The 24,079-nt window shown below is 44.2% G+C and overlaps 2 protein-coding genes, 1 long non-coding RNA gene and 1 other non-coding gene across 26 annotated transcripts in view; 3 read left to right on the top strand and 1 right to left on the bottom strand.

The window, feature by feature from the left end:
- TRIP12 (thyroid hormone receptor interactor 12) overlaps positions 1-3,467 on the bottom strand; it is a 149,564-nt gene extending 146,097 nt beyond the window's left edge. For 20 of the 23 annotated variants that reach the window (XR_006342373.1, XM_043909757.1, XM_043909764.1 and 17 more), the window contains exon 1: positions 2,253-2,432. The gene's annotated coding sequence lies outside the window, so the exon portion shown is untranslated. Of the gene's footprint in view, positions 1-1,539; positions 1,654-1,988; positions 2,014-2,252; positions 2,433-3,357 lie in introns of those variants that run through there. The other 3 variants (XM_043909759.1, XM_043909760.1, XM_043909758.1) reach the window with 3 other exon arrangements.
- Positions 2,433-24,079, top strand: part of FBXO36 (F-box protein 36) — a 93,017-nt gene continuing 71,370 nt past the window's right edge. Inside the window, exon 1 of the mRNA XM_043909784.1 lies at positions 2,433-3,075. Within this exon, the coding sequence (XP_043765719.1) occupies positions 2,980-3,075 (96 nt within the window). The 5' untranslated portion in view covers positions 2,433-2,979. The remainder of the gene's footprint in view (positions 3,076-24,079) is intronic.
- On the top strand, positions 6,880-6,986 carry LOC122699064. Its single transcript, XR_006342549.1, has one exon. It is a non-coding gene; the product is annotated as a U6 spliceosomal RNA (small nuclear RNA).
- LOC122698577 lies at positions 8,396-10,161 on the top strand. The gene is made up of 2 exons (XR_006342374.1): positions 8,396-9,847; positions 9,976-10,161. It is a non-coding gene; the product is annotated as an uncharacterized LOC122698577 (long non-coding RNA).

Raw genomic sequence — 24,079 nt, 5'->3', positions numbered from 1 at the left:
GAAATAAAAACTCCCCAAACAATTTCACAAAGATGATATAAAAGCCACACGAGTTCAGTACTTCTGAGGCTGAACGTGGAGCAGGAAGTTTCTAAAACAATTAGAAATGGGTTAGATATGTGTTTACTCTAAAATCCACACATACTGAGTTCTTTGCATGCTCTCTGTATGAAAAAAAATAAGCCTCAATAAAACCCTCTGCCATGTACTGTTTCTAAACTTCTGATAATTCCACTCCATAACCCTAACTGCTGTCCCCCCTCACCCCCCAGTAAATGCGAGACACACACACGCTTCATATATAGGCCTCTTGCCTTTTTCTCTAACAACTAGGACCTTTGTTCCAAACGTCGGTTTTTTACCCCACTCAATAGCTCTTTCAAGTTTCTACCCCGTATTTTTTTTTGTTTTGTTTTGCTTTTTTTAGACGAGATTCTGAGCCTCAACTTGCCGGGTCTTTTTAACAAATGAAACGCCAAAAATAGCTAGATACTGGAGAGGAATAGAAAGTTCAACAACACACCACAGAAGGGCCTACAAAACCGAGGAAAGCCCGGGGATCGGGTGATCTGGCAGCCCAGGCAAGATCGGGGAAGGCCGACGAGGAAGGGACACAGCAGGGGAGCAGTTAGACGTCCACTCGGAACAGGCCCACTGCCCTACTAAACGCCCCCCCCTCCCCGCGCCCCATTCCACACACACCAACGTTCCTCCAGACACATTCTGTCCCCCCAATTACCCGACGAAGCAATTAAACCATACCCACCGCCAGATACCGGGCTTAAGCTAAACCTCCCCCTCAGACAAAGTTAAAAAAAAAAAAAGGCATTATCAAAAACAAACAAATCTGTCTTAAGGGTTTAGGAGCAGCCCCTTCCGTCCTCTTCTCGCCACACGGGGCACCCAATTCCCTCTCGTCCCCCTGTCCCCCCGCAGGAGTTCAAATGTCTAAGCTACCCCTCGACCTCCCGCCACGATTTGCCTGTGTGTTTAAATCTCTTTTTTCTTTTTCTCCCTTCCTCCAAAAAATGAAAAGATTTCGCTTATTTCTGAGGATGGGACCGACACGGAGAAAGGACAGGATGGGGGACGCTATCACCTCCGTTATTTGCACTCCCCTCTAACTTGTTCCACAACTGGAAACCCACTCACTGTGGAGGAGGATGGAGAGAGGGTGAACTGAACGGACAGACGTTATAATAGGTTTTATGTAATCCACATATAAATAAATTAATCGCCTGACTCGCTTTGAATACTAATACGACAGGAGTGACAACCGGTCCACCTCCCTCCCCACAGGTCCTAACCCCACCCCCACCCCCAATTCCACGCCGATCAATGGAGAAGGATGCTCCGCTCCTCTCGGTCAAGTTTCTCGGCCTGTTTCACGCCGCCCCCCGCCGCCCTCTCCGCGTCCCCACTCCGTCAAGCCTCAACTTCCCACGGGCTGAAAAAACAACTGCCCAGCGCAGACCACCGTCTGCAGCCTCGCCCGCCCTCAACCGTCTCCCCCCTCACCGTCTGCAGGAAACCTCTTACAGCGGTCTAAAAGTCACTCCGGCCGCTCCCTCCTCTGACCCTCGCTTCCCACAACTGTTGTCACTCGAGCTGCTCCCTAGTTTCCATTTCCGGGCCGTTCCCTGGCCCCGGAGCCTCCCCTCTCCCGGTTTCCGGGCCCCCCATCCCATTTCCGGGGAACCCTGGCCGTCTTTCACACCCCCCCACCTGCACTTCCGGCCCCCCACTTTCTGTCTTCCTAGACGCCCTCCGAGCTCCAAAGCCCACTTCCGGCCCCCCCCCGACACACACGACACCCGCCGGGCTCCCCCAGACCCCGCACGCCTTTACCCCCCAGGTTCCGTGAAGGGGCCCTCCTCATGGTTGGGGGGGGGGGCACCCAGCGCCCCGCCCCCCTCACCCCTCACCCCCGACTCCCGCCCAGCCCCGGGTCCCCTCCAGCCGCGGTCTCTCTCCCTCGAGCGCCTAACCCGTCAACCCCTGGCCCGGTCCTTCCGCGGACCCGCCGCCGCCGCTGCCGCCGGGAACAGGCCGAGCGTGGGGGTCGGGTGGGGGGGAGGACCAGAATCGCGGTGATGACACAACCGGGCTTCCTGGGACTTTCTGTTCCAGCTCCTCCCCGCCGCCACCGCCACCCCCACCCCCATCACCCCCCCCCTTCAACCCCTCAACACAGCCCCCTCCCCCCCACCCAGGCCTGGCCCCGCCGCCGCTCGGAACTGCGCCCCAATTACCTAGTTGGGCCCCAAAGTCTCCAGTCCGGACTCGGTGGCGCGGCAGTAACTTCCTCCTCGCTCCCCCCCCCCCCCCCCAAGCGGCGGCGGCGGCGGCTCCTCGGGTCCCTTCAATTATCAGCTGAGCCGCAGCACCGCTCCCGGCGTGCGCCTCCGCCCGCGCCGCCTTCTTCCCTCCCCGCCCGTTCCAACACCCTCCGGGAACTATTTTGCCCGCCGAGGCTCGGACAGACAGTGCTCGTCCGCGGGACAGGCCCCCCGCTGCCTACTCGCGGCTCCTCACATCGCCCCTCCCCTCCCCTCCCCTCCCCTCCCACCCCGCCCCCCCCGCCGCCTTGCCACTGCCTGGCTCGACTTCCCCCAGCGGCCTGCGACCTCCTCCCGATCCCTTCGAGGGACCAGGAAGGGGAATGTGAGACTTCGCTTGATATCCCTCCGCCGGGGTCACCGCCTCCCCCACCCCGCCTTCCCCACTCTCCCCTCGGTGGTAGCAGGAACTAATTCCCCTCCGGGTCACCCGGGACCTCAAGGTGAATATTTCACGGCTCAAGAGTTCCTGCTAACCCTCGGATGAAGGGGATAATCACCCCCAAAAACTAGAAACACCCCGCCAGCTCGAAAGTAGGCTTCGATTTTTTTTTTTTTTAAACCACGGCTGTGGCCCTCGTGACCCCAAGCAGGCCCCGCCCCTTCCTGGTTGTCTTAGCGACGGCGGTGGCGTCCCAAGATGGCGTCGTGGCTGCCGGAGACTCTGTTCGAAATTGTAGGACAAGGCCCAGCGCCGAGCAAAGACTATTACCAGTTATTGGTCACCCGGTTCCAGGCAAGTGCGAGCCGCGGTTTCCCTTCCTACCAACTCTCCGCCCGCCCCGGCGGAGCCTGGAAGGCGAGCCGCGCTAGGCCCGAGAGCGACCGGTCGTTAGCCGGAAGCGCCGGGTCCCAGCTCCGAGCCGGGAGATTTCCCCTCGTCACCTAAATCTCCCGTGCGGGCCCGGCGGCCAGCGTCGTCCCTTGCTCCCAACCCCCAGCCCCGCTGGTATCCGGCGAGCCTTCTTGGCCTCCTCACAACGCCGCCCGCTCCCTTCCCGCCACCCGGCGTTCCTACCCGTCGAATTCCCTCCGCGCGAAAAGAAAAACAGTCGTCCGCGGCTTGCGTGCAGCCTCTCCGTCAGCGTGGGAAGGAGGGAAAGAAAAGACTCAGTCAAGTGTCCCGAGGAGGAGCCGGCCAGGGAGGGGAGAAAGGGAGGATTTTTTTTCCAGGGTAGGGTTTAATTACGGGAGATTTTGTACGTCTTATCGCGGGCTTTTACGTGTATACCAAGGCCACATTAAAAAAAAAAAAAAAAACTTCCTTGTTTTTGGGAGGAATTGAGCGTTGGGAGCTTTCCCCTTACCTTTTTGGAGCCCCTTCTATCCCATGGGAAAGAGCGCGGGGCTGGGGTTGGTACAAAAATGTTTCAGCTGCTCTGCGCGTCAGCCCCACCCATAAATGACATCTGCTCTACAACAATAAGACCGCGGATTATGTTATCGCTCGAGTAACCATCGGCCTATTTTTCTGACTACTTGAGCTGTTTAAGGTGGGCTTTCGTGAATGATTTATTGTGCCCACGAAACTTACAAGTTGAACTGGGCCTCCACTCGGAACTCGTTTCTGATTTTCTCGCTGAGTTTACTTAACACCTGTCACCGCGATATTCGTGCACCTTGCGCTTTTCCTTGATGGTATTCCTGTAAAATGAAATTTAGAATTCTGTATAACGTACTTATTTTGGTGCACGTATTGACTGTTTCATCAGTTTTTCCAAGAGCACTTCAATAAAATAAACTGACTTGTAGCTTCAAAAGCATCTTTTAAAAAAGGAATAATGTGTATTTTACTTTTGTATCTAAGATTTCTAAATATTACATGCGTAATGTCAATATTACAAACGTGATAGCCTGTCGAACTTAAATTTTTCCTTAAACACTTTATAAGAAATGTTTGCCCATGGAACTGGGATTTCCTAAAGGCTGCAATTTACTTGTTTTGTACATTTATTTTAGAATTGACTATTTTACATTTGCTTTAATGTGTATGATCCTAACAGTTCTTCACATCTAGCATGAACGATTGAAAGCAGTATCATATGTAGTCTGACTTCATTTTCTATTTTATCTACTTCAAGTAAGTTAGAATGTTATGATTTTCATTTTACAGTCATTTCCGTAACTTTTCTTTAAAAATTCTTTTTGAGTGTTTCTTTTCCTGTTATACTCTATGTTGTAAGCCTCAACAAACTGAATACTGTTTACCTTTGTCTTTTTTTAGAAAATTAACCATAGGAGTCCTCCTGGTATTACTTTTCCCCAAGAATGGTTCTGTTGTTGGTGTTCTTCAGACTTTACTCCCTGGTCTAACTTAGGCACATGCCTTCCTCCAACTACTCTCATGAAATTTTTCTTGCCCCACCCCCCAATATTATTCTTTTTTTTTTTCTTTCTTTCTTTCTCTTTTTTTTTTTTAAACACATCAAAAACTCTTGTCTATTTCAGGCCCTATATTTTTTCTGTCTGTTGCTGGTATATAAAATTCTTTTCAAGTTCTTTTCCCTTTATTTTTTTAAAGCAGACTGAGTATATTCAAGTTGTGCCAGTGAGAGTTAATCTCAAATCTGATTAATTCACTCTCTTGTTAAAGTAAAACTTGTAAAAAATAGTAAACCCCCAAAATAGTCTTTTCAGTCAAAGGTCTTGAGTATATGTTATTTTCTAGCCATAATATAATTTTTCTAAGTCTCAACCCAGGAAACTAAACATCCAGTGAGAGATGATCTGACATAAATAAGTACTAAAAGACTAGAATTACTAGAATTGTCTTTTATAACATGGACTTTTTTCTGGAGTGACTTTTTAAAATTGATTCCTGTGCATTTGTTCTCTCACTTTCTTTCTGCCTTTATTCCCCAAAATGATGTATATTATCCAAAATGTGCTCCAGATTTAGATGGATGCTTCTTTTACTGTGATTCCCTTTTTTATTCTTTTTCATTGCTTTTATTTTTGTTTGCTTTAAATCCAAATAGCTGCACATTTGACTTGGATTTAAAGGCATATAGATCTCTCGTTAGAGCATCATACCATTGTCATAGTCCAAAATATATAAATATTGTACGTTAGTATTTCCTTTGTCTTCTTGCTTATACAGTGACATCAAATAATGCTTGTAGAGACATTCCCGGTTAACAGCTTGATGCCATGATTTTTTTTTCTTTCAAAAAAGGAACTTAGAGAATATAGCTTGAGGTTAATATAGCTTAATTCTCAAATCTGATCCGTTTAATGATGATCCAAAAGCTAGAAAAATCAGTGTCCTGCTTTCTAAATCAAAGATTTACCCAAGTATTCCTATTCTAGTTTTAGTAGTATATATTATGTTGGGTTCTAATCCTTTGAAAACTAGCAGATTCATAGTTAGGGCCAGAAGGAATCTTGAATATAGTTCAGACCGGGGATATTTCATTTAGTTTCTAAGAAAGTCTTATGTTGTGTTTCTGAATGAAGATCCTTTCCTTTATTTTAAATCAGCAACTTGTAATTTATTGTGGGGATGCAAAATATAAGAGGATTCCTGCCTTCAAAGAGTTTACCATTCCTTTAACAAAAGTTGAGCACCTTTTATGTGCCAGGTACCTTTCTAGATTCAGAGAATCATCAGTGAACCAAACAAAGCCCCTCCTCTCCTGAACCGTCTAGTCTAGTGGGAAGAATATAGGTAAGTGACTTGTTTTCTATAAACACTCTAATGCTTTAGCTTTCATTTTAAGTACAAAGGAGATTCTTGAGGAATTGCCAAAGTTGATGAATAGCTCAAACATTTTAAAATCTATGAATCCAGAGGAAGCAATAATCACTTTAGACTGTGAGGTGCCGGAGAGCACTATGACAAGTTTTTTCCTCTTGAAATTCTGTTTTATTTGTCCCCTTGAAATAGAAGTGTTGCTTAAGGTGGTCAGAACTAGTGACTTGGGTTTAATGTGACAAATACTGGAAAACTGCTAGAAACACTAACCATGTGCTAAGTAGATAAGAGTTGGCAGATATGACCTGTTGCTCCTAAAAACAGGTGGTTGCCCCAAGAACACAAGTATGTTATAGTCACTCCAGCAGATGAAAGAAGGATGAAGAACTATGAAATAGATTAGTCTTATTTTATCTATCTCATTAAATCTTAGAACTCCCAAAAAGACACCTGAAGCTAATGTCACCTGGGAAAAAAAAAGAAATCTGAAAACTCACTCCCCCAAAGTAGCAAATATTTTTGACATGCTTTAGAGCTGGAGCACTGATAAACTGAAAATACCTGAGGTCCCATGCCAGTCTGTGACAGGAAGCTGTCATTTCAGTGACTTCTGGAAAAGGAATTAAAACTAGATTTGGTGGCACTTGTTTGAAAGAGACTTCACAACAAAGAATTGTGCTGCTGACACTTCAATCCACTGACCGATTTGAAAGATTTAAAATTTAGTACTGTCTAATAAAAATGTCAATCCAAACACCCTTTGGTCTAGCATATCCGTATCTAGGATTTTATATCCAAAAATGTTTTGACATTTGTACAAGGATATGTGAGCAAGAATGTCCACCAGTGGTCACTTAGGCAGCATATATACTAAAATTGGAAGAATAGAGAAAAGATTAGCATGGCCCCTGCACAAGGATGACACGCAAATTCGTGAAGCATTCCGTATTTTTGTTTGACAGAAAACAATAAAATTTTCTAAAGCAGTTATCCTTCAATAAAAAAGTTAATTAAAAAAAATCACACACCCCCAAAAAAAAACAAAGAATGTACACCAGAGTAAAATAATTGTGAAAATATCTTTCCATAAACTACTATGCAATCTTGGGACTTCCCAGAAGGTCCAATGGTTAAGACTCCACCCTTCTACTCAGGGGGCAGGTGTTTGATCCCTGGTCTGGGAGCTAAGATCCCGTATGGCACAAGGCGCCGGCAAAAATAAAAAGATGAAAAATATGCAGTCTTTTGAAAAAGATGTGATAGATCTCTTATTTTTTCAGTTGACCAAATAAAACCTTAAGCAAGGAAAGCAAGGTTAAACATCGTATGATCCCATTTAAAAAAAAAAAGAACCAATAATTTTTATTTTGTTTTGAATAAATGTTGGAAAAACTAGAGGGATTCCCTCTTGCCAATAGAGTTACGGATTGCTTTTGCTTTCTCCATTACATATTTCTGAAAGATCTGCAGTTTTCCTACAGAAATATTTTTATAATCAGAGAAAAACAATAAAGATTTAAAATGACGCAGAGAACCCTTACTCTGAGAAGTTGCCTTCCTCCGTGTATCATCTTCCTCCTGTTTCACCAGTGCCACCTTTGAGCCACCTCCCACACTAAACCATGGGCCACATCAACAACTATGTCACCAAGATCCTGCTGTGTCGTACGTTGTTGGGGGGGTGGGGGGGGTCAGGTCACACGGCGTATAATGTTTATTCCAGAAATTCAGAGAAGGTACAAGTTGGGTTAATGGTTGCTTGTAAATTTTAAGGAGATCTTACTGAAACTCCTGGCCTTATGTTTTTGCTTTCGTTTTTGCTTTCAGTGTAAGTAGTAATTACTTTTGAAAAGCTAAGGGACAGCCCACCCTTGCCTTGTTGGCTGTGTAATTGTACTAATGCTATAAAAGAGACGTGGAGGGAACTCCCTCTTGGTCCAGTGGTTAGGACTCCGTGCTTTCACTACTGTGTCTGGATTCCATCCCTGGTCAGAGAAGTAACCTGACTAACTAAACTAATGCCCTGGCTGCGAGCATCGAAGCAAAAAAAAAAAAAACAAAAAAAAACCACGAGAGATGTGAAGAATAAAGTAAGGCAAAGATGGTTTACTGAAGAGATTTATTTGCCCTCCAGTAAAGTTTAAAGAGGGCTTCCCTGGTAGCTCAGACTGTAAAGAATCTGCCTGTAAAAAAAAAAAGAATCTGCCTGTAATGTGGGTGACCCGAGTTCAATCCCTGGGTTGGGAAACTCTCCTGGAGAAGGGAATGGCAACCCACTCCAGTATTCTTGCCTGGAGAATCCCATGGACAGAGGAGCCTGGTGGGCTCCAGTCCATGGAGTCCACAAAGAGTCGAACATGACTGAGTTATTAACACTTTGAAGCTTAAAGAATGAAATTTCATAAGTAAATTGAAATCATATCAAATAGACATCCAGATTACACATTTTTGGGAACTTGAATGGGATGCACTCAGCTTGATATTATGATGGTATTTTCCCAGGGGACTCGGGCACCCCTAAATCACGCTCTGCCATAGCCTTGCCCCCCTCCACATAAGAGTCACATGAGTGGAGAAGATAAAGCAGAGGCAAGTAAACAGGTCTGCCCTTCCCCCTTCCTTGGCCTTAGTGGAACTTGGCACCGATGGAACTTCACAGCCATGGTGCCTCTTCCACCCTGTGCCCGCCAGCCACCACCAAAATGTCTCTACACAGAAAGAGCTACTGCTGCTCTTTTTAAAGTCCAAAGTACAGCGGAGCGCCTGCATTCACATGTTCTCCTCTCCCCAGCTGCTGAAGGCCAGACTAACCCCACTCTTTTCAGGTGTCTCTCAAAGGCCGTCATTTCTTCCTCTGCCTGCAAAGATGAACTTTTCCCTTCTTCGCTGCCTTTAAGACTTTACGCCCAGCCCTGCACAGGGCCCTCATCCAGGAGTATTTGGGTTTTTCCTCCCACTCCTCCTGACAGTAGCACCTGAGGTGAACATACCCTTCCCGGCCCTGCAGGTTTAGCCAGGTGTTCACGCCTCCCACATGATTCCTCTTCTATTCCTCATATCTGAAACACCAGAAAAATGATCCCCAGCCCGGGACACTTCAGAATGGGCCCCGCTTGAGTCGTGAAATCACTTTTAATCAGACATGTAAATTCCTTTTAATTTTTTTAAGTGGCCTATGGCACTTTTCAGAGGAGAGGGAGAAAATAATACCAACAAGGTGGTTAGAGTTTTTAAAATAACAATATTCAGTACTTTGTTATAACCTAGTCTTCAAATGGGTTCCTAAATCCTCAGTTCAGAATTACACGAGAACTAGCCAGAGCTCCAAGATCGGCTTCTCCCAGGTAAATCGTTCATTCAGCATCTCTGAGTGCCTACTCAACCTGGGCAGTTAATTTGGTCTCACCCTCCATTGACCAGGTTTGCCTCCTAATTATATGGGGCAGTAGAGCACTTAATTGGGAGTCTCTGAGTCATGGATCCTTTTATTCCTTCTGCTAGCCTGCGAGCCCTTGACCTGGGGCAAGACACTTAATTCGCCTCAGCCCCAGTGGTCTCATCAACATAATAAGGTTACTAGTCTAAGAGATCACTAAGGTTTATTCCATCTCTGAAATGCTGTTTCATGTGAAAGTAGTGTTTGACCCTAGGAAAAAAGCACTAAAAAAAACTTTTTTTTTTCTTTAAATTAAGCGTGCCTTGCAGATCTGGTATTAGTGGCTCTATGACCTGTTGTAAGTTTCACCTGCCTGAGGTTTCGTGTCTTCATCTGTAAAAACGAACAGTTCATCCCTGGGCTGCTTCACACATCATGGTGAGAAACAAAAAATATCCAAAGCACTCCGGGCCAGGGTTTCTCAAAGAGAGGTCATGATCAAATAAGACTGGAAAATCCTAGGTTCAGCACAATTCTGTTTGCTTTTCTTCTCCAAAATTTCTCAGAGGCTTTCAAGTCCTGCTGTGCAACAGGATTTCTCCGAGAGGAAACAGCAGGGCGAGCTTTTCCTACCAGCACGTGACTCCCGAACCCCTTTTCCTCTAAGCGTCGCAGGATCTGAGGTTCTGTGGTTGCCCTTTGGAAATCACTCAGCAGTGGGCCTGCTATACAACACCAAAGACTGAGGAAAGGTCTGTTGGGCATTTGTGTCGCCTTACCTTCTTCCAACGCCAAGCCAAATGTCACTTTTCCGTGAAAACGATTGTTGTAACTGGTTAGTCATCTCAGGACTGTGTTACTTTATTTATTCTTACCATCATCTTATGTTTCCACAGAAATATCTATTGATGTCTTGATTGGGATTGTAATGCATGTGTAGGTTCCATTTATGGTGAACTAACATCTTTGCCGGAGAAGGCAATGGCACCCCACTCCAGTATTCTTGCCTGGAAAATCCCATGGACAGAGGAGCCTGGTGGGCTGCAGTCCATGGGGTCACTGCGAGTCGGACATGACTGAGCGACTTCACTTTCACTTTTCACTTTCATGCATTGGAGAAGGAAATGGCAACCTACTCCAGTGTTCTTGCCTGGAGAATCCCAGGGACGGGGGCGCCTGGTGGGCTGCCGACTATGGGGTCGCACAGAGTCGGACACGACTGAACCGACTTGGCAGCAGCAGCAGCAGCAGTAGCAGCAGCAACGTCTTTGCAGTGCCAGATTTTCAATCTGAAAACAGAGTATTTCCTTCCTTTTAGAATTTTTTAGATATACTGAAGTTTGCTCAAAGATTTCTTACAGTGTAGAAATGTTACGTATATCTTGTTAGCATTCTAGGTGTTTGACTTTTTTTGTTCTATTGTAAGTTAAACTCCTGTTAACATTTGGATTTTCTGTTTTTTGCTCCTAGTAAATTTCCTTTCATCTAGTAATCTTGCTAACTCACTAATTCTGGTAATTTGTGATTGTTTTATTTTTTCTTCCATTTTTATTGAGATATATTTGACATACAGCACTGTATAAGTTTAAGGTGTACAACATAATGATTTAACTGACATACTTTAGGAAATGACTCCCACAGCAAGTTTAGAGAATATCTGTCTTCTCATATTGATACAAAATAAAAGATAAAAGATTTCTTAGGAGAACTCTTAGTATTTACTCTTTTAAAACTTATATATATAACATACTATAGTTTTTAACAGATTAATCATGTTAATCCGTAGTACTTATTTATCTCAAACTGGAAGTTTGTTCCTTTTGACCACCTTCATCCAATTCCTCCTTCCTCCAGTCCCCACTTCTGGTAACCACAAGTCTGATCTCTTTTTCTATTAAGTTTGTTTGTTTTTTGAAGTTTAATTGACCTATAATACTGTGTTAATTCCTGATGCATGAAATAGTGATTCCCTATTTCTATACATTACAAGATGATCACCATGATAAATCTAGTTACTGTCTGTCACCATACAAAGACATTACATGATTATTTACTGTATTCCCCACTCTGTACATTTCATGCCTGTAGCTCATTTATTTTACAACTGGAAATTTGTACCTCTTCATTTCTCTTATGTATTCCATTCATACTCCCACCTCCTTCCCCTCTGTCAACTCTTAATACCTCCTTGCTTTCTTTCTATGACTCTGTTTTGTTACATTTGATTAATTTGTTTTTCAGATTCCACATATAAGTGAAGTCACACAGTATCTGTCTTTTTCTAACTTTCTTCACTTAACATACTACTCTCTAGGTCTATTCATGTCACAGATAGCAATATTTCATTCTTATATAGCTGAGTAATACTCCATTATACATATAGACCACATCTTCTTTATCTAGTTCATCTGATGATAGACACTTAGGTTGCTTCCATATTCTCGCTGTTATGACTAATGCTGCAATGAACAAAGAAGTGCATATATCTTTCAAATTAGTATTTTTGTTTTCTTTAGAAAAATACTCAGAAGTGGAATTGCTAGATCAAAGACACTTGCTCTTTGGAAGAAAAGCTATGACAAACCTAGACAGAATATTAAAAAGCAGAGACATTACTTTGTGTACAAAGGTGCATATAGTCAAAGCTATGGTTTTTCCAGTAGTCATAAGTGAATGTGAGAGTTGGACCGTAAAGAAAGCTGAGTGCTGAAGAACTGATGCTTTTGAACTGTGGTGTTGGAGAAGACTCTTGAGAGTCCCTTGGACTGCAAGGAAATCCAACCAGTCCATCCTAAAGGAGATCAGTCCTGAATATTCTTTGGAAGGACTGATGCTGAAGCTCAAGCTCAAGCTCCAGTCCTTTGGCCACCTGATGCGAAGAACTGACTCATTGGAAAAGACCCTGATGTTAGGAAAGATCGAAGGCAGGAGGAGAAGGGGACAACAGAGGATGAGATGGTTGGATGGCATCACTGACTCGATGGACATGAGTTTGAGCAAGCTCCGGGAGTTGGTGATGGACAGGGAGGCCTGGCGTGCTGCAGTCCATGAGGTCACAAAGAGTCGGACACGACTGACCAAGTGAGCTGAACTGATGGTAGTTCAGTCCTTAAGAAAACCAACCCTGAATATTCATCGGAAGGACTGTTGCTGAAGCTAAAATTCCAATACTTTGGCCACCTGATGCAGAGAGCCAACTCACTGGGAAAAGGCCCTAATGCTGGGAAAGATTAAAGGCAAAAGAAGGAGGGAGTGGCAGAGGATAAGATGGTTGGATGGTATCACTGACTCTAGATGAATCTTCACAAACTCCAGGAGGTAGCAGAAGACAGAAGAACCTGTCATGCTACAATCCATGAGGTCGCAAAGAGTCGGACTTAGCAACAACAAATGGTAGTTCTGTTTTTAAGTTTTGAGGAACTTAACATCTGTTTTCCATAGTGGCTGCAATTATTTACATTTCCTTCAACAGTGTACAAGGGTTCCCTTTTCTGCACATCCTCACCAACACTTGTTATTTGTTGTCTTTTTGATAACCATTCTAACAAGCGTGAGGTGATATCCCATTGTAGTTTTGATTTGCATTTCCATGATGATCAGTGATGTTGAGTGTATCTACTGACCATCTACATGTCTTTGAGAAATTGTCTGTTTAGACCCTCTACCCATTTTTTAATCAGGTTGCTTGTGTTTACTGTTGTTAAGTTGTATGAGTTCTTTGTATATTTTGGATATCGACCTCTGATCAGAGGTAGTTTGCAAATATATTCTCCTATTCAGTAGGCAGCCTTTTAGTTTTGTTGATAGATTCCTATGCAAATGTGTGTGTTTGACATAATCCTATTTGTTTATTTTTGGTTTTGTTTCCCTTGCCTGAGAAGACAGATCCAAAAAATAACTACTAAGACTCATATCAAAGAATGTGCTGCCTGAAGGAATCTATAATTCTTTTCCCCTTTCTGACACATTCATGTCCTCTGTGAATAATGCCATGCATTTCTTCCTTTCTGATCTTTGGTGTCTTCTGTATCCTTGCCTTGTTGCATTGGCTGTGACTTCCACTAAAACGCTGAAGAGAAATAATACCAGGCATTCTGGTCTTGTTCTGACTTTGGAGGAAGACTTTCAATATTTCACGTAAAGTATGTTGTTTGCTGTAAGTTTTTTAAAACTCAGATCAACTATGTGTCCTTTTATTTCAACTTTGCCAAAAGTTTCTGTTTTGAATGGATAGTAAATTTTATTTTTAAAAAGTCTTTCAGCTGTATACTAAAATTTGCTGTTTTTCTCCAAATCTGTCTTCAGATCATTGTCAGTTGTTTGCTTCCTGGCCCAGGATCCCTGTGCTCAACATTCCTAAGTCACACCTATTGCTTTCCCATGCTGCTGCCCCATTGTTCTTGTTCAGTAGCTAAATGGTGTCCCACTCTTTGTGACCCCGTTGACTGCAGCATGCCAAGCTCCTCTGTCCTTTGCTATCTCCAGGAGTTTGCACAAATTAATGTCCCTTGGGTTGGTGATGCTCTCCAGCCATCTCATCCTCTGTGGCCCTCTTCTCCTTCTGCCCTCAATCTTTTCTAGCATCAGAGTCTTTTCCAGTGAGTCAATTCTTCACATCAGGTGGCCAAAGCATTGGAGCTTCAGCTTCAGCATAGTCCTTCCAATGAATATTCAGGATTGGTTTCCTTTTGGATTGACTGGTTAGATCTCCTTGCAGTCCAAGGGACTCTCAAGAGTCTTCTCCAGCACCATAGTTTGAAAGCATCAACTCAGTTTGAAAGCCCCGAAGGGCTCACCCTCCTTTATGGTCTAGTTCTCACATCCATTCATGACTACTGGAAAAGCCATAGCTTTGTTGATCTTTGTCAGCAAAGTAATGTCTCTGCTTTTTAATATGCTGTCTAGATTTGTCATAGCTTTTCTTCCAAGGAGCAAGTGTCTTTTGCTGTGTACTTGGCCCCAGTCACCCAAAGGACTTCCTATTGGTCACCCCACATCCAAATCCTGTCCTCTTCTTTGAGTCTCATATGAAATGTCTGCTTGACATTTCAAATCAGTAGGGAAATGGAGAACCCTTTTATAATTATCATGACAATTTGCTATCAAATTTTTTACAGAATAGAAACAATTAACTGAATCCCTATCACACATTAAAAAATATGTACTCCTGCACTATTTATTTAAAATTTTTATAAGGATTTCAAAACTAAGTGCTATACACACAAACATACACTATGAAAGTTCCATTCAAAAATAAGACAGGATAATGTTTTCATTTGGAGGTAGAGTCTACATAGTATTTTGAACCTGAAAGCCATAATGGAAAAGAATGGCAGATCAAGTATGTGTGAAATAAAATTTTTTCTTCATGAATGATACTTAAAATGAATAAATTGCCTGTGGAAAGTGTCGGCCACATATTTACCAGGCAAAGGGTTAACATACCCTGTATCCAAAGATTTTCAACCCCACCATAAGAAAAACAGCCTTATGGAGAAGTGGGGGCTATGGACAGTCACCTTAAGAAATACCACATGACTACTAAACATATGAAAAGATGCTTACTAGTAACCTTACTAAGTGATCAAAGAAGTTTGAACACCACCAGATTCAGATTTTCCCACTGGCAGAAACAAACCATCAGGTTGTCAAGGCTGTGAGAGAGGTGGCCTCACTGAGTGCCATCAGCTCCAGGACCGTGCCAACAGCCCCAGAATGGAATGCCTTCCCCTCCAGGATCTTGCCATCTACAGGGAGACAGGAAGACCAACTACAGAATGTGATCTGTACAGGGGAGATACGATCTCTCTAGTGAGGGCCTTGTAGGGAATCCCGAGTAGTTGGCAGTGATCAGGGAAGACTTCAGGAGGACAAGACATGTGGCACTAGTGGTAAAGAATCTGCCTGCCAATGCAGGAGACACAAGAGACTTGGCCTGGATTCCCGGGAAGATCCCCTGGAGTAGGAAATGGCAACCCACTCCAGTATTCTTGCCTGGAGAATTCCATAGACAGAGGAGCCTGGCGGGCTACAGTCCATGTGCCTCAAAAGAGTTGGACACAACTGAGTGACTGAGCACAGATGTGAGCTGAGACCAGGACAAAGAAGAGGTGGGGACAGTCCTGTGGAGCCAGGATGCAAGAGCACAGAGCCTGTCCCCAGGATGGGTGGTGGTCATGCCCTCTTGTAGGGTGGAAAGCTGGCTGGGACCACCACGAAGCAGCCAGGGAGCAGATCAGGAAGTGCCTGGTAAATCTTGAAATAAGACTTGATTCAGCCAGTCAGTGGTTCTCACATTACCTTTTGGTTTTGCAAGTAAATGCACTTGGGAGGCTCCACAAGCATTTTATTCAATCTCCTCTTTAGGAATATTTTTTGCTAGTTTAAAGCTTGTAAAACCAAAGAAATACCTACACCCTCAAATATTTTGCATACCAAGTTTTATCACCTTAACTGTGCTTCCAAAAGCCTGATGAACATGTTTTGGTGCAGACCACAGAGGAAAGCATCTGTCACTGCTGTAAATACAGTAGAACGTCATACAAATGTGTCATTGTTTGGGAAGGTGGAGCCAACTCTCTGGAGTCCTGCCCATACAAGGCAGGTATAATCAGAGCAGAGTTAGCCTGTAAATCAGGAGAGGCTAAGGAGCACCAGCTCTGCACAGAATCTTCAAACACTGAGAGTTCATAAAAAGGCACGAGACAACTTGTGGTAGAGTTTCAACACACAATAAGTGATTTTCAGTGCTTTTTGTCTGAATTTGGCATTTGTGATAAGGAGGCAAGAATTTCTTAGATAGTTGTTAATCCCATTCAACTCTGAAACAGAAGTCTTTTTAAAGTTTTTTTTGATGTGGACCATTTTTAAAGTCTTTACTGAATTTGTTACCGTATTGCTTCTGTTGTTTTTTATGTGCTGGTGTTTTGACCATGAGGCATGTAGGATCTTAGCTCCCCCAGCAGGACTTGAACTCACATCACCTGGAAGAGGAAGTCTTAACCACTGGACCACCAGGGAGTTCCCTGAAACAGAAGTCTTAACTATTCCCACTCTTCTGGACTTCCTGGATCCTTTGAATTGAAGAGCACTTATTCTCAAATCAGCCACGTGAATTTTTTTTTTTTAATGTGATTTCAGTTCATCCATTCAACACATATTTGAGTGCCTCCTGTCCACCAGGTGCCAGAGGGCACCATGCCAAGCACAAAGGATACAATACAGTGTAAAAGTTCATGTTCTCGGTCCTCGTGGAGCTAGATGCTGATCAAATAAACCTTCAAGCCAAATTAAGATGTCAACCAAACAAGATGTCAGCCCTGGTAAGTGCTGTCAAGGGGAGACACCCAAGTGCCTGAGGATGTAGCCTGGTCAGGGAAGTTATGGGAGGCGCTCCGGAGGAAGTAAAGCTTGCGCTGTGGTCATGAAGATGGGTGAATGGAAAGAGGAGGGCAGGGAGCAGGCGGCTGGGCCATGCCAGCTTCCAGCTTTGTCCTGATATGGAGAGAACTGGAAGCCCTTGATTTTGAAGAGGATTAAGTGCTGTACCCTATCCCAGTGATTGTAGGGCACACCTTTTTTTTGCATCTTCATATCTCCAAAATCAAAGTGTAATTAGCAGTTTTTTCTTTCTGAGCTAGACGTAAAATAATGATACATACAACTAGAGTTGATGAAATATGGTGATCAGGTTTTGCATTTTTAAGAGATTACTCTGGATGTAATGTGGAGAACAGACAAGATTATCTGCATGGATCAGGGTTTTCTTTATATTTCAGTAAAATGCAGAAACCTGCTCCTGCTGCTGAGTAATGGTAATTTCACTTTTACTTATACCTCACTGTCTAATTTAAAAGTTCTCCTTTTATCAGAAGAGTTTCTTTGTTCATATAATTATTATGAATCTGAAATTATCATAAGATCTACATTTAAAAAAACCTTGTATTCAATAGATAAGTTTAAATTGACAAACAGATAAAAATCTGTACAGAATGTCCCTTGATAAAAGGGTTTTGGGGGCTTCCCTGGTGGTACAGTGGTTAAGAGCCTGCACTTCCAATGCAGAGGGCATGGGTTCAATCCCTGGTCAGGGAAGTAAGATCCCACTTGCCCCCACAGCCAAAAAATAAGAGGGAAGGGGAGTTCTGCTATGGAAAACTATGCTAACTATACTGTGAGTAATAGGGATCCCTTGAGGGTTTTTGCAGAGAAGAATGATCAAAACTGCCGACAAAACTCTTAACTCTGGCCACAGCAAAAAGAAGTCATGAGGGAGAGGGAGGAAACTTCATGGGGATGAAAGGAGGGAAGCGGGTGATCAAACTCTTGAAACTCCCGTTTTCTATTTGGGGAAGAAGAAAATGGAGATTTAATTTTTACTTTAACTTGTAATCTTATAACCATCTAAAAGACTTTGTGAAGTAAGATATACAAATGATTGACATGATTCCCTTCCCTTCTTTTATCCTAGTAAGCTTCTTTAGTTCCAAGATAAGTCTTTTCTCTTCCATAAAACCATTTTGTCTCTTTGTTTTTTTTTTTTTTTTAAAGGAAGAGATTAGCATTCAAAAGTAAAAAACGGTACACACATTCCGACCCTTTGACACTGCCCTCTGTCTCAGCGGCCGCCCCCAGCCCCTCAGTGACTGGTGCTCCAAGTAAGACACTCTGAAGAACCTAAGAGACAGTTGCGTACATTTTTAGTGCTTTAGTATTTTGCTTACTCTTTCAGATTTATTTTTCCCAGTTAGTAGACTTTAAGCATCCAGCCAGTCCATCCTAAAGGAGATCAGTCATGGGTGTTCATTGGAAGGACTGATGCTGAAGCTGAAACTCCAATACTTTGGCCACCTCATGTGAAGAGTTGACTCACTGGAAAAGACCCTGATGTTGGGAGGGATTGAGGGCAGGAGGAGAAGGGGATGACAGAATGAGATGGCTGGATGGCATCACTGACTCGATGGGCATGAGTTTGAGTAAACTCGGGGAGTTGGTGATGGACAGGGAGGCCTGGTGTGCTGCGATTCATGGGGTCGCAAAGAGTTGGACACGACTGAGCGACTGAACTGAACTGAACTGAAAGGATCTTAAGTGAAATATAAATTATTCCTCAACATTACCTTTGAATACTGCTTTACTTTGTTTTGTTGGTTGTTTCTTGGAGGGAGGTTAGTAACACCACGCTCCCTCTGTTAATAGCATAACAGAGGGTGAATACATAAAGACACAGCAAACACGTCCTCATTATAGTATCCACTGCAGTGTCATGTGCCTTTCACATGAGGAGTGTGCATTTGGGAGTAATTCTGCCAAAATAGATAGGCGTGTGTCTGATTTGTGGAGAAATTGGCCATACAACCCATGTAGCTCTTGATTATGGATTGAATTACGTTTTTCCCAAAAAAGATACTTTGAGGTCTTTACCCCATTACCTCAAACGGTGACCTTATATAGAGATTGCAGATGTTACTAGTTAAGTAGGGCGGACCCCAAAGCAGTGTGACCACTGTCTTTATAACAAGATAGAAGGCAATGTCATGACCAGGGAAGAACTGAAGTGATGCCTCAAGGAATGCCGAAGGTTGCCAGCAAACCACAGAAGCCAGGAAGAGGCACGGAAGCCAGGAAGAGGATTCCTCTACAGGCTTCATGAGGGAGCGTGGCCCTGCCAACGCTGTGGTTTCAGACTTCTAACCTCTATAACTATGAGACAATAGATTTCTGTTATTTTAAGCCAGCCAGCTTGTAGCAATTTCTTAACAGCAGTCCTCAGAAACCAACATAGTATATGAGGATATTCATGGCCACTTACTCAACTCACCTGAATAGGTCAGTGGAAAAATATAGTTGTATGGATCCGCCAGTCATTGCATGCCTCGCCTTAAGTCGCCATCTGCCGCGTGCGGTCCCCCGCTCTTCCCCTTGTCACAGTTAATTGGACCAAGGTGGAACCTGTCTCTGGGCCCGTGGCTCCTTCGCTAACCAGCAGCCATGTGACATGTGTGGCCTGGTGTGGAAAAGATTTGAACTAAAAGGCTCAAGGGGATATGATCAGTTAGCTGCAGGGAAGTGAAATAGAAAGGTAAAGAGGAAGCTCGAAAAGGCCATTCTTTTTTTTTTTTTTTTTTAATTTTTTAATTTTTTATTAGTTGGAGGGTCGAAAAGGCCATTCTTAACTGTAAGCTACTGGCCGAGAGAGGAGCAGAACAAAAGACACCCAGGGCAGAAGAGAAAGGACCATGGGGGTGGGGGTGGCACAGAGGAGGGGGCGTGGAGCTCAGCTCTGGTGAGTTGGCAGCTTGCCTCTCTACACTCATCCTCACCTTTTAATGAAGAACTCAACTTTGGGAGTTCTCTGATGGTCTAGTGGTTAGGACTCCAGGCTTTCACTCCTGTAGCCAGGGTTCAATCCAGAAAAAAAAAAAAAAACTTTTAGTTGGGCTTAAAGTTGCCCGGCCCATAGCGTACACGACCCACCATCCTGCAAAGTGGGTGGTTGTTCATTGGCTCAGTCGCATCCAGCTCTTTGCGACACCATGGACTGCAGCACGCTAGTCTTCCCTATCCTTCACCACCTCCCAGAGCTTGCTCAAACTCACATCCATTGAGTCAGTGATGCCGTCCAACCATCTTGTCCTCTGTCGTCTACTTCTCCTCCCGCCTTCAATCTTTCCCAGCATCAGGGTCTTTTCCAGTGAGTCAGCTCTTCGCATCAGGTGACCAAAGTATCAGAGCTTCAGCTTCAGCATCAGTCCTTCCAATGAATATTCAGGGTTGATTTCCTTTAGGATTGACTGGTCTGATTTCCTTGCAGTCCAAGGGACTCTCAAGAGTCTAGGTATGAGCTTGAAACTAAGTATTCAGGACTTGGAGTTGGGGGTGGGGCAGGAAGAGGGCATGGCCTTCCCATATGGCTGCTGAGAGAGAAAGCCCGGGGCCAGGGGTGGGTGGACAGGGAGGTCAGCTCAGCCCCTGCCTCACCTAGCACAGTAGCCAGGCTCCCCAGAGTGCAGGAAACAGCGCTCTCTGCCACTCCACCGTCCCCACGTGCTGTCCCTTTGTCTCTCTTCCTTCCTGTGTCTCTTGACCTTCTCTGCATGAAAGTGTCAGTCAGGTCCTTTGGATTCCTCCTCTCCCAGAATGCCCTCAGTCTTCATCATGAGGAAGCCTCTGGAGATAATGACAGGCTTCTTGGCAGGTCAGTCTTCTGAGTCTTGAGGCTCCACAAGAGGCCAGGAGGGGAGCGTCTGCAGCTCTAGGCTGGCCTCCCTCCGCAGCAGGAATTGGCCCGGTCTCACCTGCTCCTCTCCCCGAGGCCTTGGCCGCTGCTTCTCCCTTCCTGTCCCTGGGTCTCCGTGTTCTGCTTTATGCTGCCCCTACCAGGTGCCCAGGGCTGGGCCTCAAGTTAACTTCCTCCAGACAGGGGACCTCATGTTTTCTTTCAGCCGCTGGTCCCTGTTGGGGAGCTTTTTTCCATTAGACCTCCCTACTGGCTGGACAATCCTGTGTATTGCTCGTCCTTGGGTCAGGTGTCGAGTTGACCCTTTTGCCCCCAGCGTCTGTCTTCCTTCTTGTGGTAACGGTGCCCAGATTTTCCTTGGAACAACGCTTCCCTCCCCCTCATCACACAGGATTTGAATAGTTGGATGCCACATTGTCAATGGCCAGGTGACATGGAGAACCCAATCCCAGCCAATTAGATGCCAAGACTGTTGAGAAAGGTGTGTTCCCTTCACGTCTGCTGGGAACTGTAATGATGTCAGCCACGGCGACAGAGGAAGAAGCAGCCAGGAGGTAAAAGGCAGAGCAGGTCTTTGCGGTAGGGTTTGCAGCTCCTGGAGCCTGCTGGTCCCAGTCTGTATAAGCCAGTGAGGTTCTCGTTTTCCCTCAAATCAGATTGAAAGGGTTTTCCATCACCTCAAACTGCAAACGTTCGGACTGTTCCCAGTCAGATGGCCCCCTCAGTCCAGACAGCAGTGGCTGGGGTGGCCAGCCAGGCATCACCTGTAGAGCAAAGTGTTCTGGGGAAGGGCAGCCTCAGAGACAGGAGGCTGGGTGAGATGGGCATTTGGAAGTTCAGCATCTCCAGCATGAATAAGAGCAAGGCAAGATCAGGTGGCTATTGTGAGACAAAAGTTAAATTAAAAAAAAAAAGAGTAGCTGTGAAAAGCAGGTGAGCAGATACATGAAGCCTTCAGGAGCCCTGGCCCATTGGTAACTTAGCTGGCACACTGCGGCTCTGTATGTGAACCTAGACCAGCTGTCTAGTGGACGGCTCCCAAAACCTGGGCATAAAAACTGCCTGAGTTTATGGGTTGAATAGAGGGGCCCAGTGCTGAGTAGTGTGTGTTTGCTGAATTAAGTTCCTCCCACCCTCTCTCTCAAAAAACTACCTCTCCCAGATACTCCTCACTAGAGATCAGCTATGTTTGAGAAATCATAGCTCAATTGAAATTAAAGCAAGCAAACAAAGGAGATATTTGTGTAGATGTTCTAGGCAAGTTTACATTTCACATTAAAACACTTGCATTTATTTAACAGTTCCATTCCAGCTGTTTTATAAATATTATTATAGTATTCCAACTAGAAAAATAGTATCACTCCTTTAAACATGATTGACTTGCTTAAAGCAAACAAATAGAATTCTTTTATTAGTACCTAAAAATCCTAGATTTTGTTGCCATTTTAAATAAAAAAGAAAAACTTAATTTCTGATAAAAGCTTGCAAAACATCTTTTTTTTTTTAACGTCTTTTTTAAGTGTTAGAAAATGGCGAACTCAGACTGATTCAGAAGAGAAACTTTATGAAGGTTTAGGGATTTATGAGCTAGTTTGAACTAAGTCTAGACAGCTAAAGATCATTGTTTTTTTTAGAAGCAGTTTTGGCAAAGCCATAAATCCAGTGGAGGGAGAATGGTGGGAATTATTGAGATGGGACCCAGGGGAGGCAGGAAACAGCAATGTGGTCAAGGAGAGTTTGTAAATAGTAACCAGTTTTAGTAGTTTGATGTAGTAGTTAAACACATGGATTCTGTGAGCCAGCTCCACCATTCTCTAGTGATTGGACTACAGGCAAGTTACTACCCTTTGCCTCAGTTTGTTCAACTGAAAAATGGGTCTATTAATGATACTGCAGAGGCTATGAGAAACAAGCTAATCAACTTCAAGAGCCCAGGACAAGGCCTGGCACATTGTAAGTGTGCTATATATTTAGTAGTGCTCAATCATTCAGTTGTGTCTGACTCTCTGAGGCCCCATGGACTGTTGCCTGCCAGGCTCCTCTGTCCATGGGGATTCTCCAGGCAAGAATAATGGCCTGGATTGCCACTTCCTACTCCAGGGGATCTTTCCAACCCAGGGATGAAACCCAAGTCTCCTGCATTGGCAGGTGGATTCTTTACACTTAGCACCACCTGGGAAGCCGGTATTTGGCAGTAGTAGTAGTAACCAGTTTGGTTTTTTTTTTTTTAATATTTATTTACTTGACTGTGTTGTGTCTTAGTTGTGTATGTCAGATGCGATCTTTTGTTCTGTGCACGGACTTAGTAGTTGGGGCTCGTGGGCTTAGTTGCTCCATGGCATGTAGGATCTTAGTTCCCCGGTGGGATCTTAGTTCCCCGACCAGCGATTGAACCTACATCCCCTGCATGGCAATCTAGACTCTTAACCCCTGGACCACCAAGGAAGTTCCAGTAATGAGGTTTTTGATTGGAAGTGGAGAGATTTAGTAGTAGAAAATACTCATTCCTTTAAATAATAAATAAATAAATAATGCAAGCCCTTGCATGGAAATCCATATTTATTGAGCTACTGATGCTCAGTTATACAGAATTGCACCACTTCAATTAGGCTTTTAGTTTGCATTTGGCTCAAAAGTGGTTGTAACCTTAGGTTGGTCAGTTTAAATACTGTGATTCCCTGCTTTATAGACGCACAGTATTTACACCCAAAAGTTAATGCATACAAATCAATGAGGCTTTGTTAAATAAAACAATAGTTACTGCAACTTAGATCCTGTGACCAGTTACACATGATTAAAATTACTTCCCGCATCCATATCCACAGTACTCGTCCCCCATCTAACGTCTCAACTAAAATGTTACACTTGTGGGGACTTCCCTGGAGGTCCAGTGGTTGAGCATCCACCTTGCAATGCAGGGTACTCAGGTTCAGTCCCTGATTAGGGAACTAAGATCCCAAGTGCTGCAGAGCTCCTGAGCCCACATACCACAAATAGAGAATCTGTGCACCTCAACAAAAGACCCTGCATGATGCAACAAAGAGCTCTCGTGCCTCAAGGAAGACCTAACACAGCCAAATAAATAAATATTTGAAGAAGAAAATTACACATGTGAAAAAAAGGCAAAAATACTAAACCTGTGCGTTTGGTATTGCACATGCACTATGCCTGAGCAAGCCGGGGGTTCACAGTGAAAATCTACAGCTGTAGAAGCTTTAGAAAAGGATTTACAAAAATTGTGTTTATAGTTGTGTGTGCAGTGGGGTGGGGGGGGGGGGGTGTCTACAACAAAAAGTCTATTTTCAAACAATTTTTTAAATATTTATTTTTGATTGTTGATCACTTTACAATATTATTGGTTTGATTTCTGTGATACATCAACATGAACTAACCATAGGTGTACATATGTCCTATGTACAAACAATTTTTTA

This window comes from Cervus elaphus, chromosome 8, assembly GCF_910594005.1.
Source record: "Cervus elaphus chromosome 8, mCerEla1.1, whole genome shotgun sequence".
NCBI classification, from domain to species: domain Eukaryota; kingdom Metazoa; phylum Chordata; class Mammalia; order Artiodactyla; family Cervidae; genus Cervus; species Cervus elaphus.
This window is presented reverse-complemented; position numbering and strand designations above follow the sequence as displayed.